Below are 25,051 nucleotides of genomic sequence, written 5' to 3' on the forward strand. Positions count from 1 at the left end.
AGGAAATAGGTGTGGGGTCCCTTGAAGAGGGAAGATCGCATAAGCGAAATGAGAGCATGTAGCTCCATACCACAATGGGTTCAAACAGCGCCCTGAAAATGGCACTGCAAAACGCATGAGTGTAAAGAGAGCCTATAGCTCATTACCACAGCGGGTTAAGAATAACAGAATGTCCTGAAGATTCAGGCTTCTGAATTCAGTTTCACTTAATAAGTGTTTACCAAGTAATTGGTATCGCATTTGCGCAAAAACTAGACAGTTAGGAGGAATTCCTTTTTGGCCGGACAGCCTCTATGGCCTGACAGTTTGAATTTTCCAAAAACAAATAATGATATTAAGATTTTAGTATTCCAGGATTATACCAAAACACATTTTTGCGGTGTATACAAACTATGACGTTTTCATGTCCAAACGTAAACAAACAGTAGCTGTTAAAAGTTTCACTCTGATACAATCTACCAAAAAAATGTGAAACGATAAAATTTCATACAAGTGTAGCTACAAATGTTTCTTATAATTTAAGCTGAATTGTCTCCGTACGTTGACTTCACTAAGTTTTGCATCAATCACAATGCAATTTTTTTTAGAAAATGTAGAATTTCAAAGAAAAGCAACCTTTTTTGTAAACCATTGCAAGTCCTCTATGGCCGGACAGTGAAAATGTTAACCTAATAACTGGGATCTAATTTTAAATTCGCTTTTTCATAAATGTAGGGTGCAAAAACAAACAGCAACAAAAATAAAGCATAAACAACAAAACTTTCGGTCCTTGGAGGCCTTATAAAGTAAGGTACCGAGGGGTAAGTGGGTAAATGGGGTAAGTGAAAACAATTGATATATTTTACTGAATATGTGAATTAACGTTTTAAACTCATGCGTAAACCTTTGAGGCCATTTAGAACATTACGATAGGTAAGAGATTTCTGAGATTTTTCAGCCATTTTTGCATAATAGAGCGAAAAATTGTTAACCTGTCAACTGTTACTCCGTAACAAGTTGGCGGCGTACAATCTTATTTTAATATTTTCAGTGGAAAAAAGTTGCGGAAAACAGTTTCCTGTACCACTTCTTAGTTGTCCTCTGTGACAGTTTCAAACTGCAATAAAAAAAGTTTAAGAATTAATTCGACGTAGACCTAAAAATAACTAAATTTAAACACCGTCAATTTTCTTATCAGGTGGGGCAAGTGAAAAGTTTATCATTAGAGATTGAATTTGAGTTTTCGTACTTAAGTAGCCATAAGTAAACATGGTTCGCAATTATCATAGAAAAACATAACGTGCTGATAATTCAAGAAACACTATACTCAAGCGTTGAAAGCTATTAGAAATCATGGAACTTCTCTAAAAGATGTTGCTAGACATTACAATATTAATATGTCTACTTCGGGCAGCCAATTAAAAGGAAGACGTTGACTGAAAAGTTGCTAGTTCAAAACATAAAAATGGGGTATAGGTCTATCCACATAAAAAAGATACTAAATACGTTATTGAAGGATTCCATTTGATTTCTCCCGAAGAGTTATCCGACGTCATATTCGGCTTTCTCAAAAACAGATAACGAGTGGTGGAAATTCTACAGAGCAAAAATGCAATTGCTGTCCTATAATGTAAGAACTAACATTGGAAATGTGGTAGTTATAATGTTGTCGAATCATTTCAGCTAACATAACTGAACAGAAGAAAATTCAAGTGAAAAGAATAACATCTTTGTTTACATGTTACTTATGTTATTGTTCATTGGGAAGCCTTAACAAACGTTAAAGCTAATAGAAATCGTGAATATAACTGTTTGTTTCTGAAATTATTGTTCAAAACGGTAAACTTTTCACTTGCCCCACTTTTGGGACAAGGGAAAAGTAATAAGACATTTTTCAAAAACTTTTTCTGTATTTTTTTCTTCAATTTTTCATAAAAAATAATTTCAGCATGCTGCTTATATTTGGTGGGAGTCAAGCTAAAAAATATACACGACCTCATTTGTTTCAATTTAAAGTCTCTAGAATTTGAAGAATCTCAACTATGCGAATTCCATTACCCACTTGCCCCACGGTACCTTACTGTAAACATGATGCTTTTAAGGCAAATGAGCGCACAAGAAGCAGCCACAAGATATGATGTACAGTCATCTCTCCATAATTCGATAATGAAGGTACCATCGAGTTAGGGAGATATCGTGTTACAGAAAACTAAAACAGTGCAAATATGCGATTCAAGGGACCATCGAGGTAGCCATGAACACCAAATTTTACTATGGTTCTCTAACTAGATACATATTGAGATACGGAGATCAAGTAAGGGAGAGTTGACTGTATCTAAGAATACACTTCAATCTTCGAGCTGACAAAGAAATTGTGAAGGACTATAAACGCGTCTCGAAGACATTTTCATCTGTATACGAGCAACCGTTTATGCAACATAGACGGCGACTCGATCTAAGGCGCTGATCAAGAAGGAGTTTATGGAACTGACCTATGATCTTGCTAATATGCTTCAAACGCTGTACATCATGCAAAGATTGAACCCACAAGGCATGTACTGACATACGAAGCACTCCTTGGCCTTTATGTGGGTTTGGTGTAAACTTTGATGGTGGAAATCATAGTGTCCGAGCTTAGAGGACACATTTCAGTGCACACCATTTTTGGTACATAATGGCTCAGTAATGTACAATTTTGTTTGACGACACGACTCCAAACTATTCCAATATTGCTTGTACTGAGTTGCCGCCCAAGAGTTTATCTGAAGCTTCACCCAGCACTTCGAAATTGGAATACCCGGCTCAGGGCCAATGAAGTCATGCGATGCTCCATCGCGAGCTAGCTCATCAGCCAATTCATTTCCAGCGATGGAAGAATGGCCAGGTACCCATACAAGGTTTACAGAGTTGACTGAATTCACCCAGACATTGCCATCAATCACATCCTTTGGAGATGGTTCAATTTTGTCAATTTTGATAGGATAGTTCTCACTTCGCCCTTTTGCCCCCACACAATATGTTAATCTGTCCACAGTCCGGGAAGTTTTATTTTTTCTTATTTTTAAGTACAATTAGATTCATTCATTCTGTTCACACACAAGAAATCAAATTGCCAATATTGGTTGAACAACTGTAGTGTAAATTTATTTAATATACTTGGGCTTGAGGCCTCAAATTTACCAAGGGTTCGCCGGCATTGACCGAAGGCCATGCAAGTTTTTCTGACTCTGAAATCGATGAAAGGTGTCTTGGAAAATTTAGAAACTAGAATGACTTCGACGTACTTTACCTGATCATTTACATGAATTTCAGACCCAGAAAAACGTAAAGGTCGAATTCCAAAACAATAAATGTTTTAGTCGCGTTAATCAAAAGACCATATTGGCGACACCAACTCTCGACTACCTGAAGAGCACTTTGCATCAGGTCGAACAGGGTTCTTGTGCACATACCGGCCTTCCTTAACCGAGTGCTTAGTGTCCGCGACTACAAAGCAAAGCCATGCCAGGGTGTCTGGGTTCGGTTCCCGGTCGGCCCAGGATCTTTTCGTAATGGAAATTTCCTTGACTTCCCTGGGCATAGAGTATCATCGTACCTGCCACACGATATACGAATGCGAAAATGACAACTTTGGCAAAGAAAGCTCTCAGTTAATAACTGTGGAAGTGCTCATAAGAACACTACGCTGAGTAGCCGGCTCTGTCCCAGTGAGGACGTTAATACCAATAAGAAGAAGATGTATGCCCATCTATCTATCAAAGCTAGGACGACTATCCACAAAAGTGGTGGTTGGTGATTATCAACGCGGTTCTGTAGCGTAATCCTGAAAAAAATCAGAGTTCGCAAAGATCGCTGTTTTCGGTTCGCAATAAGGTTTGGGATTTCATCTGGTCACGCTCCTGTTTCATTAATCGGAATTCACCATAAGCAATGAGCGGCAAGCAACTTTTCAGAATCCGCCATAGCTTCTCAAGAAATCTAAGTGGTTTCCATAATATCCACCATCGTTAGGTCCCCAGTTAAAGCCGAACTGCATATTCAACAGACCATTACACTCTCTACGTTCTTGGTTTCTGGCATACGTTGAGAAATCATCCGGTGTTTTATCAAGCTTCAGCTGCAGTATCAGTTTTGGACCATGTATATAGAAACATGCTATTATCGCCTCAGTTTTGAAGCGTAGGCTTCGGAGGTAGTCTTGAAATTAAATCTGGTCCTGTACTGCCGTGAATCGCAAGTCAGTCCCATCTGTAAAAAGTAGGCATTGAGAAAATGGGGAGTGAAGTTTCCAAACTCGTTTTCCATACGAATATTCAAAAAATTCCAGATGATTGAAACATGACCAAATCTTAATGAAACTTTCACAATTTGCTTTTCACTACGATATCTTTCTGAGGAAAATATAAAGATGATCAAAACACGGTTGATTTTTGTGTTACACGGTGCGGGAATCTGTAGTGGTACTGATTTGCGGTTACTTTTCATTATGGGACAATTTGACTTGCTGTTTTTTCCAACTCTTTCTGAACAAATCTTATTATCTCATTAGGGCAGCTGAAAGAGCATTTGAAGAAATGTTGAAAACTGAACTCAACTCAATTTTGACGAAAATGCAGATGGGACTGACTTGCGATTCACGGCAGTGTACTACGTTTAAGGCTTTCGCTACCGTTATCAACTCTCGGCGATTCTTCGTTGTCACTATTCTGTACTCCATCTCCGTCGTAACTTTCTATTGCGGAAACAGACCTTTGATGAAGATATTCTTTACAAGAGCCTGATATAAACTAGTTGTTCAGCAGCATACATTTCATCTGTTTTATCTGCCATAGCTTTGTCAAGAACAATGCGGGCGGAATCTGTTCTAATTGACGGGAATCAGCGTGAAACGATTAGTAATTTTATCATACCTGGGCGATTGTTCCAATCAGAGTGTTAGTGTAGATGTAAATCAACTACATACCGTATAAAGGGAAGGCTGTAGATTATAGTACTTAGGCTACTCGGAAACGACATGCTTGGTTGTTCAATCGATGCGATCTGCAATTGGCCATCTCTACGTCGATATGCTGATTTCAGGTTATTCTTTTGTTTAGCTACACACCAAGTCTTTTAAGGCTTTATTCGCTTGGATTGGCTTCTTCTTCTTTCTGGCATTACGTCCCCACTGGAACAGAGCCTGCTTCTCAGCTTCTTAAGAGCACTTCCACAGTTATTAACTGAGAGCTTACTGTGCCAATGACCATTTTTGCATGCGTATATCGTGAGGCAGGTACGAAGATACTTTATGCCCTGGGAAGTCGAGAAAATTTCCAACCCGAAAAGATCCTCGACCGGTGGGATTCGAACCCACGACCCTCAGCTTGGTCTTGCTGAATAGCTGCGCGTTTACCGCTACGGCTAACTGGGCCCCTACACGCTTGGATTGGCTGTTCCCGAATAATCATGAAGTCCTTGTATCAAAGAAAATAACCGATACCTGAGCCTCTATCCTGGTGCGAGCTTTTCGTAGTAGTTTTTCCGGTAGTAACGTACAGAATATCTTCAGCGTAGATAAAGGTATGAATATCGCTAAGATTGATTGGGCAAACGTCGTTTATGCGACGAGAAATAAAGTTACTTGCCACAAGGACGAGGTTTTCTGAGCAAATGATCAGGATATGCTTTCACCGAATGGAAGACATGATTAATCGAGGAAAATTACTTCAGTGTGTAGTTACTTTTAATAGGCATTGTATTGAACCTGACATAGGGATGCAAAATATGATAATTTTCAGCAAGTTGGTTGAAATTTTAATTTTTTTGTGAGATTCTTGGCTTATTTTTGTTGGAATCAATGAGGAGCTGCTCACAAGATCTTGAGGCAGAATGCTGTTAAGATCTTTGGTTGATGGTTTGATTAGCTTGACGAAGTCCAGCGAAAATCTTTGATATCCAAAATATCACTGATTTTTTTTTTGTCTGTATTATATCAATTCTGCAGTTTAAACTATGACCTAGAGCTAGAGATGTTTGTATTTGGCTTTATGCAAACGCAAGGACTATTTTTTCAGTCCGGAATTCAATACGGGACGTAGCCATTAGCTGCTATTCTCTGCGCCATTTAGGTGTTGGTAGTAGTGCTGTTTCCACCTTTCTCTATCACAAAACGGTTTAATTCCCATACATTTCAGCCAGGCCCATGGCACGGGACGACTTTTAGCGTAGTCAACATCTCCATGTGTTAACTCATTTTCGGGTAATTTGAATCGAGAGTGCAATCAGAATGCAAAGTTTTGTTTAATGTTTATGATCCATACTCGAGCAAGTGTCGCAATCAAATCACTGATTGCTTGCTTGGAGGCTTGCAGGATGCCTTTTAATGTTTGCTCTCCTTCCAAAACCATCGAAATGTTGAATGTGCTTCAACTTCCAATTCCAACAATTCCAATTTTATGTCACTGATCGCTAGTTTTCGATAAAACTTAAGGGTGGTCTTTTCTGTTTTCTCAAATTGGTGGACCCCTCGTACGCCAGCTAGCTGAACAGTTTGCGAAAAAGCCCATTTTTTGATAAATCTTGGGTATTTCTTCACGGGATATGTCTCATATTTCGCTTGGAACACATAGAAAACTTAGTGGCATCATATAGAGAAGAGATATAGCTTTCATTTAAACTTGAAAAAATTTTGGCGGCCATTTTGAGTTTTGTTAGAAAAATCGATTTTTCACCATTAGCGCACCGCTAGTTTTAAATTCTGAGATAACCATCAGAAAGCTGAGGAAAAATTGCGTAAAATAGGCTAAAGAAACTAGGTGAGCAAAGGTATTTACCCTATGATATGAAAGATTTTCTAAATCATGTTCTACTATTTTGACGTATATGGCGAGTGCAATCAATGCAAACATAATTTTTTGTACAACAAAGAAACAAGTTTTCAATCGTTGGTGTATTATTTGAGATAGATGAAGAATAGGAGTATAAATTTGAGTGAAAAAAATTGGCGGCCATCTTGGATTTTGACGCCATCTTGGTTTTAAGTAGTAGAATGAGTTTTCACCAACATGTTGAATTTAAATGCTACCGTTATACTTATTCTTCTTCTTGTTCTTCTTTTTCCTCACGTTACGTCCCTACTGGAGCAGAGCCAGCCCTTCAGCTTAACTAGTTTTAAAAACAAATTATCAAATTGGATTTTTTAACGCTTATTTGCTACCTGAATGATTCTTCTGCATATCTTCGAGTTGTAAAAAAGCATTATTTCTTTCATTTATTTGGTCTAAAACCATTGATACAAATGAACAATCAGTTGAACAGCTGAGATAAGATAAGAAAGATAGAATCTGATTGTTTTTTTTAACGGAGGCCTTATAATTCAACATGATGAGCACTGAGATGGTAAAAGATCATGCAACTGCTAATAACCAAGATGGCGTCGAAAGCCAAGATGGCCGCCAGTTTTTCTAACCTCGAAGTTATACACCTGCCTTTCGGCATTACGTCCACATTAGAACAAAACCTGCTTCTCATAATTCAATTTCGCTATTTTTCACATGCATGTTGGGCGGTACTAAAAACGATACTTTATGACTTAGAAAATCAAGGATGTTTTTTGCTTCAAAATTTAAGACTTTCATTATAAATTAATGCACTTTTGCCAATGTTTAACGTTAGAACTACAGATATTACCACAAGGCTTACTAATGTCCCGACATGCAATCTATAAACTTCATACAATGAAAAACAATGCATAGGGTAAAAAAATGTTTGCTTAATACAATCAATGTTTTTGACGGTTTTCATATATTGAATATATTTATTCATTATTACTGAATTCATAGATATGTCCAAGAATTATTCTGTTGTCAGAAATCGTATTAAAAAAGAAAATTCCTGTTTAATAACCTGGATTTATAACTAATAAAGCTGAGTATCAGGCTCAGTTCCTTTAGGAACGTATCGTCAGTAAAATGAAGAATAATAAGAAGAAGAGTATACGTATCCTTTTTTTTATTGGTAGCCTCTAAATTCGACATGCTGAGTGCTATCAAGGTGAAAAATTAATTCTACTACCTAAAATCAAGATGGCGTCAAAATCCAAGATGGCCGCCAGATTTTTTCACTAAAAATAGTATTCTTATTCTTTACTCGACTTGAATAAAACACCAAAGGTTGAAAAGTTGTTTCTTTGTTGTACAAAAAATGATGTTTGTATTGATTGCACTCGCCATATACGTCAAAATCTTATAACATGATTTAGAAAATCGTTCATATCATAGGGTAAATACCATTGCTCACCTAGTTTCTGTAGCCTATCTTACGCAATTTTTCCTCAGCTTTCTGATGGTGATCTCAGAATTCAAAACTAGCGGTGCGCTAATGGTGAAAAATCGATTTTTCTAACAAAATTCAAGATGGCGGCCAAATTCAAATTGGCCGCCAAATTTTTTTCAAGTTTAAATGAAAGCTATATCCTTTCTGTATACGATGCCACTAAGTTTGCTATGTGTTCCAAGCAAAAAATGAGACATATCCCGTGAAGAAATACCCAAGATTTATCAAAAAATGGGCTTTTCGGCAAACTTTTCAGCTAGCTAGCGTACGAGGGGTCCACTAATTTGAGAAAACAGAAAGGACCACCCTTAAGTTTTATCGAAAACTAGCGATCAGTGACATAAAATTGGAATTCTAACGATGGGTGCCGATGGCGGCCCGGTTTCAGCGAGAATTGCTCACTGATCGTTTTATTGTGTTTCTTGAGCTTGAGCCTTAAGAACTAGCCTAATGTGTAAAAACTCACGTTGATAAAGCCAAAACATTGCTTGAGTCTTATCTTTTCGCGTTCTGCATCTTCCTGGTGGTACTTTTTCTTACAGAATAGACTTGAATTTGGTGTTTTCGTTTTCTCTTTGGCCGTTCCCAACGTTCAACGTCTCTAGCTACAACACGGACATCGCTAATGCGGAATATCAAGTAGATTTGAGTACCTTGTACCTTTTAATTCTCCTTAATTGCTTATCCTCCACTAGTTATTCTGCATCCCCGCCTCTGCGCCATTCAGCTATTCATCGTAGTGCTGTTTTCACCTTTCAATCACCTCACGTTCGTCCGTCAAGATACCTTTATCCTTATCCCGGCACAAAGCCTTAGCGGGATGCATAGAAGAAATTAAAAACTTACGTATTTCTTGAGAACGATTGCTTCATCTCTTCGCACTTCAACTCTTCCAGGCGGCACATATTATCCCAGAATCAGGTTTGATAGAAACTCATCTGCGATTTTTGAGGTGCTTTTGACGCTACTCTAGCAGTCCTCAACAGCGGCCTCGGTCAGCATCCGGCAAAGATCATTCAAGCCTTTGCGCGTACCTCACCAATCAGGCTAAGGTCTGGGTGGCCTCTGCTGTACGTAGGAGACGTCTCCATTCGACTCGTTCCATGACTGCTCGTCGCCAGCCACGCATTCTGCGAAGGGTCCGCAGATCGTCCTCAATTTGATCGACCCATCTTGCTCGCTGCGCATCGCGTCGTCTTGTGCCGGTCGGATTGTTTCCAAGAACCATTTTCACCGGGTTGTTATCCGACATTCTGGTGACATGCCCGGCCCACCGCAGCTTCCTAATTTTTGCGAGGGTGATGATGGTTGGATCTCCCAGCAGCTGGTACAATTCATGGTTCATTCGCCTTCTCCACGTTCTGTCTTCCATCTATCCTCCGCCGATTTCATCACCGTCAATATGAACTCGAGGTGGGGAGCGTATCATGTCTTCTTTTGAGCCCCTCGCTATCATGTACTCGTCTTCGGCACATTGATGTGCAGCCCGATTCGCCTAGCTTCAGCCCTTAGTCGGATGAACGTATCCACCTTTGCGCGTAATGAGTTGCGACTTTGGGAAGTTTGAGTCGTTCCAGATTGTACCGTAGCCGGCGTCGGTACCAAATGTTGTTCACAACGGAAAGTCTCGGGCGAACTTTAGCCATCGTAAGGTAGTGGTCTGAATCGATATTTGCGCTGTGTTCTGTCGCCGATAATGTCCGAGAAATGTCTTCCATTAATTAAAACGTAGTCGATTTGCGGATTCAGTCTGTTGGGGTGATCCCCAGGTGTATCGATAAGGGAGGCTTCTGGAAGTAGGTACTACGCATGGGCATGTTCTTGGAGGAGGCGAAATCAATCAGTCTAGGTCCATTTGCGTTCGTAAGCTGGGGACCGCTGAACTTCGCTATAATCGATCTGAATTCCTCCTCCTGACCAATCTGAACGTTGAGATTTCCGATAACGATTTTGACGTTATGACTTGGATAGCTGTCGTATTCACGTTCCAGCTGTGCGTACAAAGCGTCCTTATCGTTATTGTCACTTGCACGCCGATTATGCTGATATTGAAGAAAATTCTGTTGTCGATTGGCCACCACCCAATCAGGGGCCTCTGCATTTCGTCCATCATGACAAAAGCTGTGCCCAGCTCGTGTCCGTTTCCGCAGTGCCCATGTTCACTTTAAAATGTCTTGACCAATAACCAATCATCTTTAACCCGTATAGGACTGAGTGAAAGCAAAAGTACTGAAACCCTCACCGCTCAGATAATTCTCAACGGATTCAAATGATTTTTTGTCAGTTCACTGGCCCACATATCTAGTTTCTAGAAGTGGCCAGAGGAAATCGGAAATATTCCTATGGCCGGAGTTATTCTGGTGGGTCATTGGATCAAGTCGGGTAAAAAGGGCTATTTTTTACGACATGCCAAGTTATCTTTACTTATTTGCAATAACAATAATTTTAATTTGCATAAATCATTAAGATCTGATATTCAACATTATAAAAGAATAGTTTTGCACCGTTTAAAATGTACCGGATGTGGCCATTCGGACGTAATACCAGGAAGAACCGGCTATTGACTGTTTAACGATAAACTTGCGACGATCGACGCGCCACCATATTTCATATAACGGAGGCTATTAGAACTAACTTGGAGGTGATGATTTGGAGGTTATTTGGCAAGTTGGAGGTTAAAATCACCTCCAAACACTAGCGATTTTGCGGTGGGATGTTGACGTTTGATCACGAATAGATTTGTTGCTGGATACTAATCCGTTTCAATTCTTGAAAAGTAGAAATCAAACATAATTGTGCACTAAATTGCGATCCTATAAGCTTGAAACTGATGTTCAGATACAAATTGGCCACTTTATCGTAAGTTTGAGGCGTACCGGGAACCGAAAATGGTCATTTGTAGAATTAAACAAATGCAAAACTCATAGTTATCCAATTACATCGTTTCTCAAAAGGTTTACACTGATGCAATTTTCTTAAAATTCCCTCATGTAGTGGCCACATTATAACCGATTCCGGAATTTATCTGTGACTTGAAATTTTCCTACAGCCAGGGGCACAAACGCCCAGTACCCTTCTCACCCGACCTGACCCAGTGATCCCCCGGAATAACACCGACCACATGAATATTTCCGCGTTCCTCTGTCCACTTCTAGATATGTGTGCCAGTATACTGACAAAAAATCATTTGAATCCATTAAGAATTCGCTAAGCGGCGAGGGTTTTAGATTTTTTGCTTTCACTCAGGCCTATACGGGTTAAAGCGAACGTGTAGCCAACTACATCACGTACACTCTCTTTGTACCCTTTGACGAACCAATAACTTGATCTCCGTTCCACATACCCCAAGTTGTCCTTGGCTTTGTCCAGAGTTCTTTTGACAAAAACTGTTCGAAAGAATAAAAAAATAATAATTCACTAACCTTTGTATTGCAACGTCAGCGGTCTCTCATCCGCCTTCGATGAGCTAACGTCCAACTGTTGCTGCTCGTCCGGTCTCCGTGCTTCCCCTTCTCCAGCATACAGCAGCTGGAATATTCGAGGAATCTCCTTCGGATCCGCCCGGATGACGTCACCTTGCGTGACAGGCCTCACGTGGAACACTTTGCTGCAAACGAAATCGTATATTCAACAAACGAACGATGAGAGATTACCCCGAACGAACCTTAAGTCTATGATAAGCAACGGATCACTCGTGTTCTGCTTGTCCAGTTCGGTGCTGTAGAAGATGATCCGCTTGGGCGAAACCACCACGAACTGCTTCTTCCAGCCGTACCGCTTGATGTTCTGCTTGTTCGGCACGCTCAGCCAACCCTCGAACATGGCGTCCTGGTTGTCCTCCATGGTGTCGTTGTCGGCCGACGAAAGCGACGCCGTTTCGTTCAGCTTCATCTGCAGATGTTCGATTTCCGTCGCCTTGCACTCGATCTCCATCTGAAGCTTGGTTTTGATCTGCAAAAGAATAAGAATTAGTCTTAACTTCGTCTAGACTTCATTCACCTGCCGCGTCTTACATCAATTTCCCTTGATAATTGACTGATCGTCTCGTTGTGCTTCAGACACAATTCGTCGTATTTGGCACGTTCCACCGATAGTTCCTGCTGTAAGCGTTTGTTTTCCTTCTCCTTCTTCCTCAGATCGGCCGTCGAGTTGACCTTGCTCTTCTGCTTCCCGGTGAGGTTGTTGTCCTTCCGGTTCATGATTTCCGCCAGCTTGTTGACGGCCTGCTGCTTAAGCATAGTCTCAGTCTTGAGTTTTGTGCGCAGTTTCTCCATTTCGCTCTGTTCGCTCTTCAGCACGCTGAGCTCGTCCTGCATCTTTCGATTCTGCTGCGTAAGATCATCCAGCTCGAAGGCTTTGTTGTTTAGCTTTTTGTTCATTTCTGTTTCTAGATCCTTAAGTGACGTTAGTGCCGCTTCTTTGGTTGCAAGCTCGTTACGATGCTTGGTTATTAGATCCTTCAGTTCTAACTCCTTCATCGTCTTGTCCTTCTCCAGGTCAGCCACGGTTTCCTCGGCAATCGAACGAGCGAGCGCTTCCGAGTCGGCTCGAGCAATTGCCAGCTGGAGCTGATGCAGTACTGACGTTCGCTCCTCCTCCAGGTCCTGGAGCTGCCTGGACTTCTCTTCCAACTCTTCGCGCACCTCGTTGCTTTGAGTTTTGTACAGACGAGAGAAGTACTGCTCCGCTTCAAGCTGATCTTGAAGCTCTTTCATCTGAAATTTGAAATAAATGGATGATATTTGAAGTTTCCAACGCCAAATTGTCCTCACTTACCTGTAGAATGTCTACATTATGAGCATTTTTGATCTTCACAATATCTTCCTCGTATTTCCGCTTAGTCTCCCTAAATTGCTGAACTTCTTTCACCAATTGCGTCTCCTTCGCCTTAAGGTGGGCTACCTCAGAGCTCTGTAGGCTGAGTTCCGACAGCAGACTACTCTTCTTACTTTGCTCCTGCTCCAGCTGACTGTGTAATGCTAGAACCTTCTCAGATTCCTGTGAGGATGATAAGTTGAAACATGTAAATATTCATCCTCTCATTGAATGCGAACCCATCTGAACCTACCTGCCGGTATTCTCCTTCGAGTTTTTGCAGTCGCTGCTGAATCTGTCGGTAGTCTACAGAGAGCATCGAAATCTGGCGTTCCTTCTCTTGCGAGTTCTGTTCCGCTTTCTGGCGAGCCACCTTCTCCTCGTTCAGCTTTGTTTGAAGTGCTGCAAAACACAATTCATTCACTATTCGTCATTCCTCATCCAATGCTAACCAAACCAACTTACCCTTAACCTCCTGCATGTTAGCCTCTTCGTTGTTCAGTTGTCGAGACTTCTCGGTCTCCTGGTGTGCCTTGACCTCCTGATGGTACCGGCTCTGCACAGCTTTCAGTTCGCACTCGATCGAAGCAATCTCCTTCTCCAGCTCCGAGATCTTGTCCGACAGGCTCCTGTTGTCAAGCATGGCTTGCTGTTCCCGCGTAACCGACCGATCCAGATCCCCCACCAAGGAATGGATCTTTCCCTCTAGCTCTTTCTGCAATTCGGTCATTTGAATTCGTGCATTTCGCTCCTGTGCCAAGCGCGTTTGTAGATCGGCGACTTCCTGCTGTAGAGCATCTCGGGCAGCTTGCAGTCCTGTCAGCAACGATTGCAGGTCGTTTGCCTTCTGCTCGACATCCGACTTGGACAACCTCAACTCGGCAAGCTGCTTCTTCATCTTTTGGCTGTTTTCCGTTTCGTTTTTGTATTTCTCTTGAATGTCCATCAGCTGCTTCTCCAACATGTTGATCTTGTCATTGTACTGTTGATTGTTGTTCATCTCCCGAGTTCGTTTGCTCTTCTCCTCCTCCAGACGCTGCTTCGTCTCCAGTAGCAGGTTTTCCATCTTTCTTCGTGTCTCTTGTTCGCTGTCCGCTTTCCGTTGCAATTCCCGGAAGTTGTGTTTCAGCATGGTGAGTTCCTTCTCGTAAGTATTGGCCAGATTTTGAATATCGGTTTCCCTCTGAGTGATTAGCTCTATCTGCTGGCGGAGTGTCCGTTCTTGCTTCTCCAGCATTTCTATGGTGTTTCGTTCCCGTTGAAGCATATTTTCCATTCGCATCAGCTCAGCATTGTTCGAGGATCGATGCCGATGGTGATTGCGATGTGATGAATTCAAAGCTGTGGTCTTGTTATCCACATTGTCCTGGGCAATGCCACTAAGTAACTGATAATCCCCCGTATAGGTGAATCCTACAAACGGAAGATGGTCTCCGGAAAACGTCGTCGGTGTTGGAAAGTTAGCTTCCACACTATTCTTCTTTTCTATTTCGTCAAAATTTCGAGTATCGTCATCACTGCTAAGCTCCGGTACCACGGGTGGAACCGACTCACGAAGATTTTCAAACGTCCAAACATCATTCTGGAAGAACGGATGACACTTGATCTCGTCAACGCTGTGACGACCTAATCGCTGTGTACGATCGGTCAGAAAGCCTTTGATCAGTGATTTAGCATTCTCACTGATGGGAGCATCTTCCGGGAAGTGCAACGAGTTTTTGTGGTCCATAATTTTGCCATAGGTTCCAACTAAACTGTCCGAGTAGAACGGAGTATCCCCCAATCAAGATTTCATACAGGAAAATCCCAACCGACCACCAATCGCACTCACGCCCATAACCTTGAGCACCTTGAAATTGCAGCACTTCCGGACTGATGTAATCAGGCGTTCCGACAGCGTTCGACGAGCGGACCAACCCGTCCGGACCCATTCGCATGCACGTGCCAAAGTCCGCCAACTTCAGGTGTCCGTACTTGTCCAGCAACATGTTGTCCGGCTTAACATCCCGATGGATGAAACCCATATTGTGAATAGTGTCCAGCGCCAACACCACTTCCATCGTGTAGAAAATGGCCCACTTCTCCGGGATTTCGTAGATGTTCATCAAACTGACAATGTCTCCTCCCGGCATGTAGTCCATCACCATGTACAGGTACTTACTGTCCTGGAAGGCAAAATGCAGCTGGACAATCCACTCGGAATTGGCGTGGGCCATGATGTAGCGTTCCTCCCAGAAGAAGGCCGTATCCGAGCGGGTTATCATCTCGTACTTGGACAGGCGCTTCATGGCGTAAACCTGTTTGGAAGATTTGTGGCGCACTAGCTGGACCTCACCGAACGAACCCCGACCGATCAGCTTGATTGGGATGAAGTCGTCCGGTTTCATGCGCAGGTCGTTGATTTCACGGGCCAGATCTTTGTCTGAGGATAGATAGAATTGTTTTATATCAGAATGGGATCTACAGCAGATAATAATGGCATAATAAGGTATTGATCATGATGATTCGATTCGATGAAACTAATTTCATGAGTGCCATCTTAAAAATCTGTATCCTAAAACAGAGCAAATGAAAAGGTGACGAAAATGTCTCAAAAACAGCAGAGGAATAGTTTAGCAACGCCAACATCTAGAAATAAGGTCAGTCAAACCATAGACCCAAAGTATTCGAAACTCACTTCCTTCAACAATCTTAACAACCGGTAGTTCATGACTTAACCCTAATGAAATTTTCGAGCTATTGATATAAAGTCAGTGAAGAAATGCTTACAGTCAGGTCTCCTATTAGACACATGGTTGGGGGGCGTAATAGGAATCTGCGTTATAGGAGACCCAGGGCTTATGGGATTTCATCACTTTGGGGGTGTTGTTGAATATCCCGTATGCCAAAAGAGATAACACAGTACTGTCTTGGGCGAAGTTTCTGTGCTAAGTACGATCTACCTTTAGGAGTTGAGGATCATCCTTTTAGTTGAGAACTTGGCCGATAGGGGCGCTTTTTTCTGATTTGCACTTTATGAACCATGAGGGATAAGAATGCAAAATTTTGTAACATATGATATCTCTAGATCCTGATCTTTTAAAAAGGTTGGTGTCTTCGGAAGAGTTGTTCAGTAGCTGACATGCGGTGGTCATTCTGATAGGGAATTACGCCACCAGGCGGCGCTAGTGGGCATGGAATGTTTGTTTTGCGTATAGATCAGTTGCCTGACCACTTAGAAAGATGTCGTCTTCGGCAAAGTTGCTCAGTATCACAATGGCTAACATTATTTGAGCCGAAAGTTTCGAAATTTTGCCACTAGGCGGGCATGGAATTTTTGTTTTGTGGATTGCTCAGTAGCCTGACCAAAGTTGTTCAGTATGACAAGGACTATCGACTTTCCTCGCATTGTTACGTTCAAGTTAAAGTGCCTAGAGAAAAATACATACATTATTTTTTACAATCGGATAAAAGTGTGGCTAGTATCCTAGTATTTTCGACGAATTGGGAGAATTATTGATCAATTATTTTGATATGAGAAAGAGTGAGGATCCGTTTACTACTCAAATGCGTGATCGTTTGCTATTTATATGAACCAAAGAAAAAAAATATGTATGTTTATTGTGATTTCGTCATTGCATGAACGCCACATTTTCCAAGATATGGATTGGATAGAAATGAAGTTAGGTTGGAATGTCAGTCATTATTAATAAATTGAGAAATCCATTCGCTAACAATCTTAATGAGATAACTAGAACTGACCTTATCTCTTTAGTTACACGACACTCTTGTTTGAATATTCTTAAAATATAAACCTTCTTCTTCATAACGAAAATGCAATCCTATAAAAAAACTTTTTCTCCCGATATCTACGTATATATACATAAAATCTCGACACTTTTCGGCTCAAATAATGTAAGTTCTTGTGGTACTGAGCAACTTTTTCGAAGACGTCTTTTTTCTAAATGATCAGGCTACTGAGCTATCCGCAAAACAAAAATTCAATGCTCACTAACACCGTATGGCGACAAAATTTCGAAACTTTCAGCTCCAATAATGTTAGCCATTGTGCAACTTAACAGAAGACGCCATCTTTCTAAGTGATGAGGCTACTGAGCTACGTGCAAAACAATAATTCCGTGCTCACTAGCGCCGCTTAGTGGCACAATTTCGAAACTTTCGGCTCAAATAATGTTAGCCCTTGTGATACTGAACAACTTTGCCGAAGACACCATCTTTCTAAGTGGTCAGGCTACTGAGCCATGCGCAAAACAAAAAATTCCATGCTCACTAGCGCCGCCTAGTGGCAAAATTTCGAAGCTTCTTCTTCTTCTTCTTGGCATTAACGTCCCCACTGGGACAGAGCCTGCTTCTCAGCTTAGTGTTCTTATGAGCCCTTCCACAGTTATTAACTGAGAGCATTCTTTGCCATATTTGCCATTTTCGCATTCGTATATCGTGAGGCAGGTACGATGATACTCTGTGCCCTGGGAAGTCAAGGAAATTTCCATTACGAAAAGATCCTGGATCGACCGGGAATCGAACCCAGACACCTTCAGCATGGCTTTGCTTTGTAGCCGCGGACTCTAACCACTCGGCTAAGGAAGGCCCCAAAACAAACAAATTTCGAAGCTTTCGACTCAAATAACGTTAGTCCTTGTGATACTGAACAACTTTGCCGAAGACGCCATCTTTCTAAGTGGTGAGGCTACTGAGCCATCCACAACACAAAAATTCATTGCTCACTAGCGCCGCCTAGTGGCGAAATTGCGAAACTTTCGGCTCAAATAATGTTAGCCCTTGTGATACTGAGTAACTTTGCCGAAGACGCCATCTTTCTAAGTAGTCAGGCAAATGAGCTATGCGCAAAACAAACATTCCATGCCCACTAGCGCCGCCTGGTGGCGTAATTCCGTATCAGAATAACCACCGCATGACACCCCCAAAGTGATGAAATCCCATAAGCCCTGGGTCTCCTATAACGTTCTTGGTGTGTCTTATAGGAGTGAGCGTAATAGGAGTGCACGTTATAGGAATGCGTTTAATAGGAGACCCGACTGTATATTTTACATCTAAACTGAAGGACATCAAAGCTTTAGCTGCTTTTTACAATAACGTATTAGGACAAGCCCAAAAAAATACTACACTGTTAAGCAGTCTCTTTCCCTGTTAGAATATGACAACGTATAGAAGAAGATCACTCTTTTATTGCAGCTCGTCTAGGAATTTTAGGAAGACTTTTAGGATAACTCCGGTCGTTGGGAAAACTACTTGAACGATACGACAGTGTCCGAGATAATCAATCTGCTTCAGCAGAGTTTACTATAACGTTTCGATACACTGAACTTTGAAAAGAACAAAATATGAAGATAAAAAAGAACGAAATACTTCATTCAACGAAAATAAAAATCTTCATCAAGCAAATCATTTTCGATCTTTGCGCTTAACTGCTTAAACATCTTGTTATACTAACCCTCTAATACCCAACCCAAAGCTTTAGACGGGATACAATCAAAATGATTTTATTTTAGGCATGAAGAAAAATTTTAATGACTTTTGTATTTTTGAAAAATGTGTGAGATGTTGTAGCGCCCTTTTTGTAATGTACCGCTTCTAACACAACCTAACAAATAAATTTGTCAGAATTTTAGTATTCCTTCCACTGCTTTGTCTACAAAGCTCTCCACAACTCCGAGTGAGGTGTCAGCGAAAAGGCAGTCATCACGTTCAAATCTCGTACGTCTACTTATCAAAGTACTGTACATGTGTTAGTAACAGATCATAACAGCATGTTGCCTTCGTTTGATTTAGATGTTAGTAGTTGGCAATTCAACGAAGTGCCAGAGTAGGTCCCGAATTTTATGTAAGTAGTGTTGGCTGGCAACCGAAGGACTACCCATAGCAACCTAGGATAACATATTGTAGTAGCCTTAGACATTAGAGCAATAAAATTTTCTTCACTTCCACTATTACTTCCAACATAACCAGACGTGTTTCAATAGGTTATTGGCCCAGCACGGAAGTAGTTTATTTGAAGAAACGTTTCGTCAAGTTCTGCGGAAGAAGTCAAGATGAGCGACGAAAAACTGTGGCTGTTCTACGGTGAAAACTTCGGCAACTGGAAATTCAGGATTGAAGTGCTGATGGAAGACAGGGGCTTGCTGGAGTGCCTGGAAACGGCAATTGCGGATCAAGAGTACGCTGAGGAACTTCCGGACGATACTGCTGAGGAGAGGCAGCGGAAGAAGAAGCTACTGGACGAACGGATGGCCAAGGATCGACGATGCAAGAACCTGCTAATTCACCGGATTGCAGAGGATCAGCTCGAGTATGCCAAGGAACACAAGACGGCCAAAGACTTTTGGGACGAGCTGAAGAACAACTTCGAACGGATTGGAATTGCAGGCAAGTTAATCCTGAAAAAGCAGTTCCAAGAGCTGCGGCTGGCGGAAGGTGGCGACGTGAAGGCTTTCTTGCTCCGATTCGAGAAGATTCTGCGCGAGCTAAGGACGGCGGAAGTCAACATGCAGGAGGAAGACGTGGAGGGATTCCACGGAGGCATGCAAGTCGATTCTGATCGACCATTTCAAAAATATCTGAAACTTTGCACAGTTTTCCAGTTCCATCTAAATCGTCATTTTCCGATATCAAATCTTCAAGTTGAGTCACGACTAACTTTTCAAAAGGGTGTATGTGAAAATGGTTCAAAAATATTCAAAAAGCTGCACAGCAAAAACGGTTCGTTCGATTGTTAGACAACTAAAGAACCAAAGTTAGACAACTAAATAAAGATTCCAAAAAAAATACACACAGTAAAAAAAAAAATTTTTTGCATTAAAAAACATCATTTTTGTCACAAAAACTCAAATATCTCAAAACCCTATCGGAATACCAACGTATTTTTTTGAGGGAAAACGGTCCATTATATTAGCTATCTACCATAAAAATTTGGTGATGGTAAGCCAATAAACAAAAAAGTTATGACATTTCAAATATTTCACAAATTTGACACTTAGTGATTTTTTTTTTTGTCATTGTTAATTTTGTTTAGGACCGCAGTTTGTTGCTGAATTTTTTGTTAAGGGTACCACATGAGGTTAACAAGTTGTTTTCATGATATTTTATTTAATTATTCATAACTATTATAGCATCTATTAGAAAGTTAGACGCGATCCAGTGTTGTGATCTAAAGTCTTGATAGTGTCATATTTTTTATTGTACGTAACTGAAGAAAAATTCTCTCAATAGTGTTGAAACCTTTTGATAAAAGAAACCTATAAGAAATCTAATATTGAAGACAAAAGCTACAAAAAAAGTTTTCTATACAGGTATACGACTAGTTTACCTGCAAAAAGTTTACCTCGTAGAGAACAAGGCGGGTCTATACCCAGGTGATCTAGTATACGTAAAGCAGGTCGGTTTTCTCGGCGCTGGTTTTCTCCACAAAGTTAAAATCTGATTACACCTGGGTATAGACCCGCCTTGGTAGAGAATAGACTTTGTTAATCATATTTGGGAGAAAGCGAGTAACTTCAACAACATCAAAAACATGATAGGTACATACCATGAACATACTCACGAAAAAGCTAAAAATATACTACCACTATGGTTATAAAAGATTTAATTGTAAAATTTTTCTTCAGTCAAGCAAACGACACCAAACTAGTCAGTAAAAACTTAAAAAGTGATTTTTGTTTATTAAAATCTAACGAGCAACATGAGTAGTCGCTTTCTCAACTGTTTGCAGGCCGTTTGCAGAAAAAAAGTGTTCGAAAGAGCTACGAAATCTCACCGAAAGCACCATAGATAAACTGAAAGCGGCTGGTTATGCTCCAATGTCTACATTGAATACAAATTTACGCATTTGTACGTCCTGCCGTTTAAACGTTGACAAACGGGCAATCTGTACATCATCGGTGGATCAGGTTGCAGGAAGTTCGAAAACAACAACAACTGAGGAATTACTAGATGCACCGACAACAACTGAGGAGTTACCAGAAGTACCAAGTGCAGATAGTCTTGCCACGGTACCATCAGCGACATCTGTTTCAACAAATCAATCAGAAGATGAGTGCATCCAGAAGGTCAACATCGAACGCTTCAACGAAGGGATAGCTGGAATAAAAGTGACTCCGATTAAATGGACGAAGATGGGTTACCGTCGATGGGGGTGACAATGGGTCTGGGGGTGAGATTGGGTCAAAACGGAAAAATATGTTTTGTGAAATATTTCAGCTAATAGCGCTGATATTACTAAAATTAATAAATCATATGTTAGGGAACATATTTTTACACATAATTCATAACAATATGCATTTTTAGAAATAGTAGTTTTTGTTAACTACATCAATAAACTTGCATGTTGAAACTAGATAAAATTTACAACATTGAATTTCTCCTGTACAAAGTATCACGCATGTACTCTAGCCTCTGTCGTTGTATTAGTATAATGTTGAAAGTCTTTTCATTACACATCACAGGTATTTTTCGGAATCTTTTTGATTTTCCCACAAAAAATCATTTTTTTCGGTACGATGTCTAAAACATTGAAAATGGGGGTGAGATTGGGTCAAGCAAGAACGATAGTAAATGAAATTTCAAGTCAACTTTTTTTGACATTTTACGGTGCCGGGTGTTCTCTTTTTTCATTAAGATGTGTTTCTTTTTTCTAAAAACAGCATCTCTGAAACATCAAACAAGTCTACTTGAGTAATCCGTGCATTGAATAACAATGCAACGCATTTTGATAACTTCTCAAACCAGCAACTGTTTTTCGTGCGCAGCAACATCGTAAATTTTTATCAAAAAGGTGTTTTTTTCTAAATTTGATTATTTATCAGTGTTTTCATATTAAAGAAACATCTCACGGAAGTACAAATGAGTTGGATCGCTGAAATACTGGGATTATGACATCAACTTCTGCCTGAAATTTATTGATCGTGGAATGTCGCACCGAAATTTATCTATTTGCGAAGGTTTAAAATAATCACTGATTCAGTACACATTTGGGGAAACTGAATGGGCTTTATAGCAATGGGGATGAGACTTTGAAGACAATTTGAGGGAAACGCCAAGAAAATTTATGTAAACTTGTCGATAAATGTTGGGTTTACATATTTTTTCTCATAGCTCTTCAATTTTCAGTATAATCTTCCTTTTAAGTGGGTTTATCATACTTGTGAAACATCTTAGATACCTTTTTGTCTTGTTTGCATCGTTTTTTTATCAATATTTTTCAGTTGTGAATGGTTTTGAAATCATATTCTAAAAAACAAGTTATTTCAATTACAGTGACCCAATGTCACCCCCTCTATGTGGTGAGATTGGGTCATTTTTCATTCACTTGTGGTGCCGCTGTGAATAAATATTTGTCTTTAATTTTTTGAACAGTTGTTAATGTACCATCAAAGTACATACACACCAAATTTGAAGTTTATTGGAGTTAAATTGCGATAGTTATTCAAAAAATAAATCGCACATATCCCTTTTTGACCCATTGTCACCCCCAACGACAGTACGTCAATTTTCCCGAGAAAAAATACCGTGAAATCAACGAAGCTGTACGAAGAAACCTCTTCAAATTAGGACCTGAGGATGTGGAAATACAGACTACGATGAGGTAATTATGAATATGAAGGAAAGGTTCTCGAATCTAGCCACGACAAGGAAAAAAAATATTGATTTCGTCGATGCTGCCAAGCTCGTGGTCTATTCAAGACGCCATTGATGAGTTCAAAACCAATAGAAATACAGCAAAAGAGGCAAAACAATTCAAAAATAACTGTCTTGCAACCAAAAATGCTAGTCGAGTACTTCATTAACAGATGAGACAAAAGAAAAATAATTCAATATTTTGAAGACGATGAAGTAAGTAGAGCTATGCCTGGCCAAAAAGTTTATGTATCTGTAAAAAAGATGGAAAGCGTCAAGCAATCCAAAAACGATTAATGATGACTACTTTGAAAGAAGCGTATACACGCTTCAGGAAATTAACGAAAATATTAAGGTAGGTTTTTCCTCATTTGCAAGCCTTCGTCCAAGGCAATGCAAGCTTCTATCCAATTCAGGAACACATAATGTTTGTGTGTGCACAACACACGAAAATATTAACCTAATCTTACATAGTTTGAAAAGAATCAATTTATCAAAGGATATTAAAATGTTAACTGGTAGTCTTTTGTGTGAAAATACAACATCAAATTGCTATCTACGATCTTGTTCGGATTGTCCAGATTCTTCATCATTGGAAAATACTTTATTCGCTGAGTTTGAAGAAAATTATATTGATCAGTTATCATTTGAGCAATGGGTGACCACGGATAGGTGTGACCTAGAAACTATTGTAAAACCTGTAGATGAGTTTGTGTCATTTTTTTGCTTGAAATTAGAAAGTTTAATTCCTCACGACTTTATTAAAACAGAGCAATCCCGCTTTTTAAAAAATACGAAAAAATACATTACAAGATGGTGAATTTTTAGTCATTTGCGATTTTTCTGAAAACTATAGCTTTGTATTGCAAGATGAAGTGCAGTCCCATCACTGGAACGTACAACAAGCTACAATTCATCCATTCGTTATTTATTTCAATGGAAGTACGCAAATTGAACATTTTAGTTTTATTGTAATTTCCGAAGATTTAAGACACGACTCAGTATCTGTAAATTTGTTCATTGCCAAAATGATTAACTTTTTACGCGTTGATAAGGATAAAGAAATCAGAAAGATATATTTCATGTCTGATGGAGCAGCATCGCAGTACAAAAACCGTTAAGAATTTTTCGAGCCTATGTCAATTTAAATCAAAGTACGGAATTGATGCAGAATGGCATTTCTTTGCTACGTCACATGGCAAAGGTCCTTGTGATGCTATTGGAGGAACCATAAAGCGCATGGCCACAAGAGCAAGTTTAGCCAAAGAACGTGAGCATCCAATTAAAACTGCAAAAGAACTATTTGATTGGACGAATCGCAGAAAAGAAGAAGATTTAACAAAATTATCATTTGTTTTACTACTACTGAAGAGTACGAATTAACGGCATCAGAGCTCAGCGAGCAATATAATAACGCGAAAAACGATCCAAGGAACCCAAAAATTTCACTGTTTCATTCCATTGTCAGAAAATAAAATTAAAGCAAAACTATACTCGAACTGTACTGATAATGATGCAAAAGTGTTCGATATTGTAAAAAAATTGAATAACAATAAATAAATAAATAAGTATTAATAAAATGTTTTCATGATCTCATAACGCATACCCAAATCCAAAACTTTTAAAGTTTATATATAACATTTAGAAACTCATCAATCATACTCTAAAAAAATATCCTGGTAAAAAAAAAAAATTATTCTCGTGTAATCTGTTAATTCATTTTAATTTACATATATACATATACATATAATATTTATACATATACATAATATTTATACATATAATATACATAATACTAATGAATACATGAAAACGACTTGTTTAATTCACGCAAGCCCCTTAACAATAAAATCAGCAATGATTTACACCGAAATTTTTTTTTTTTCTACTAAATGTGAAAATTGTGACATGTTTTGAAATGTCATAACTTTTTTGTTTATTGGTTTACCATCACCAAATTTTTATGGTAGATAGCTAATATAATGGACCGTTTTCCCTCAAAAAATTACGTTGGTATTCCGATAGGGTTTTGAGATATTGAGTTTTTGTGTCAAAAATTATGTTTTTTAATGCAAAAAAAAATTTTTTTTTACTGTGTGTATTTTTTTGGAATCTTTATTTAGTTGTCTAATTTTGTTTCTTTAGTTGTCTAACAATCGAACGAACCCGTTTTTGCTGTGCAGCTTTTTGAATATTTTTGAACCATTTTCACATACACCCTTTTGAAAAGTTAGTCGTGACTCAACTTGCAGATTTGATATCGGAAAATGACGATTTAGATGGAACTGGAAAACTGTGCAAAGTTTCAGCTCAA

At 39.7% G+C, this 25,051-nt stretch overlaps 1 protein-coding gene across 1 annotated transcript in view; it reads right to left on the bottom strand.

Annotated features, from left to right (window-relative positions):
* Nucleotides 1-25,051, bottom strand: part of LOC5579816 (rho-associated protein kinase 1) — a 50,033-nt gene that overhangs the window by 5,421 nt on the left and 19,561 nt on the right. The window contains 7 exon segments of the mRNA XM_001650996.2: nt 11,715-11,899; nt 11,957-12,243; nt 12,306-13,007; nt 13,069-13,290; nt 13,361-13,509; nt 13,573-14,890; nt 14,892-15,529. Of these exon segments, the coding sequence (XP_001651046.2) occupies nt 11,715-11,899; nt 11,957-12,243; nt 12,306-13,007; nt 13,069-13,290; nt 13,361-13,509; nt 13,573-14,890; nt 14,892-15,529 (3,501 nt within the window).

This window comes from Aedes aegypti, chromosome 1 (assembly GCF_002204515.2).
Source record: "Aedes aegypti strain LVP_AGWG chromosome 1, AaegL5.0 Primary Assembly, whole genome shotgun sequence".
NCBI classification, from domain to species: domain Eukaryota; kingdom Metazoa; phylum Arthropoda; class Insecta; order Diptera; family Culicidae; genus Aedes; species Aedes aegypti.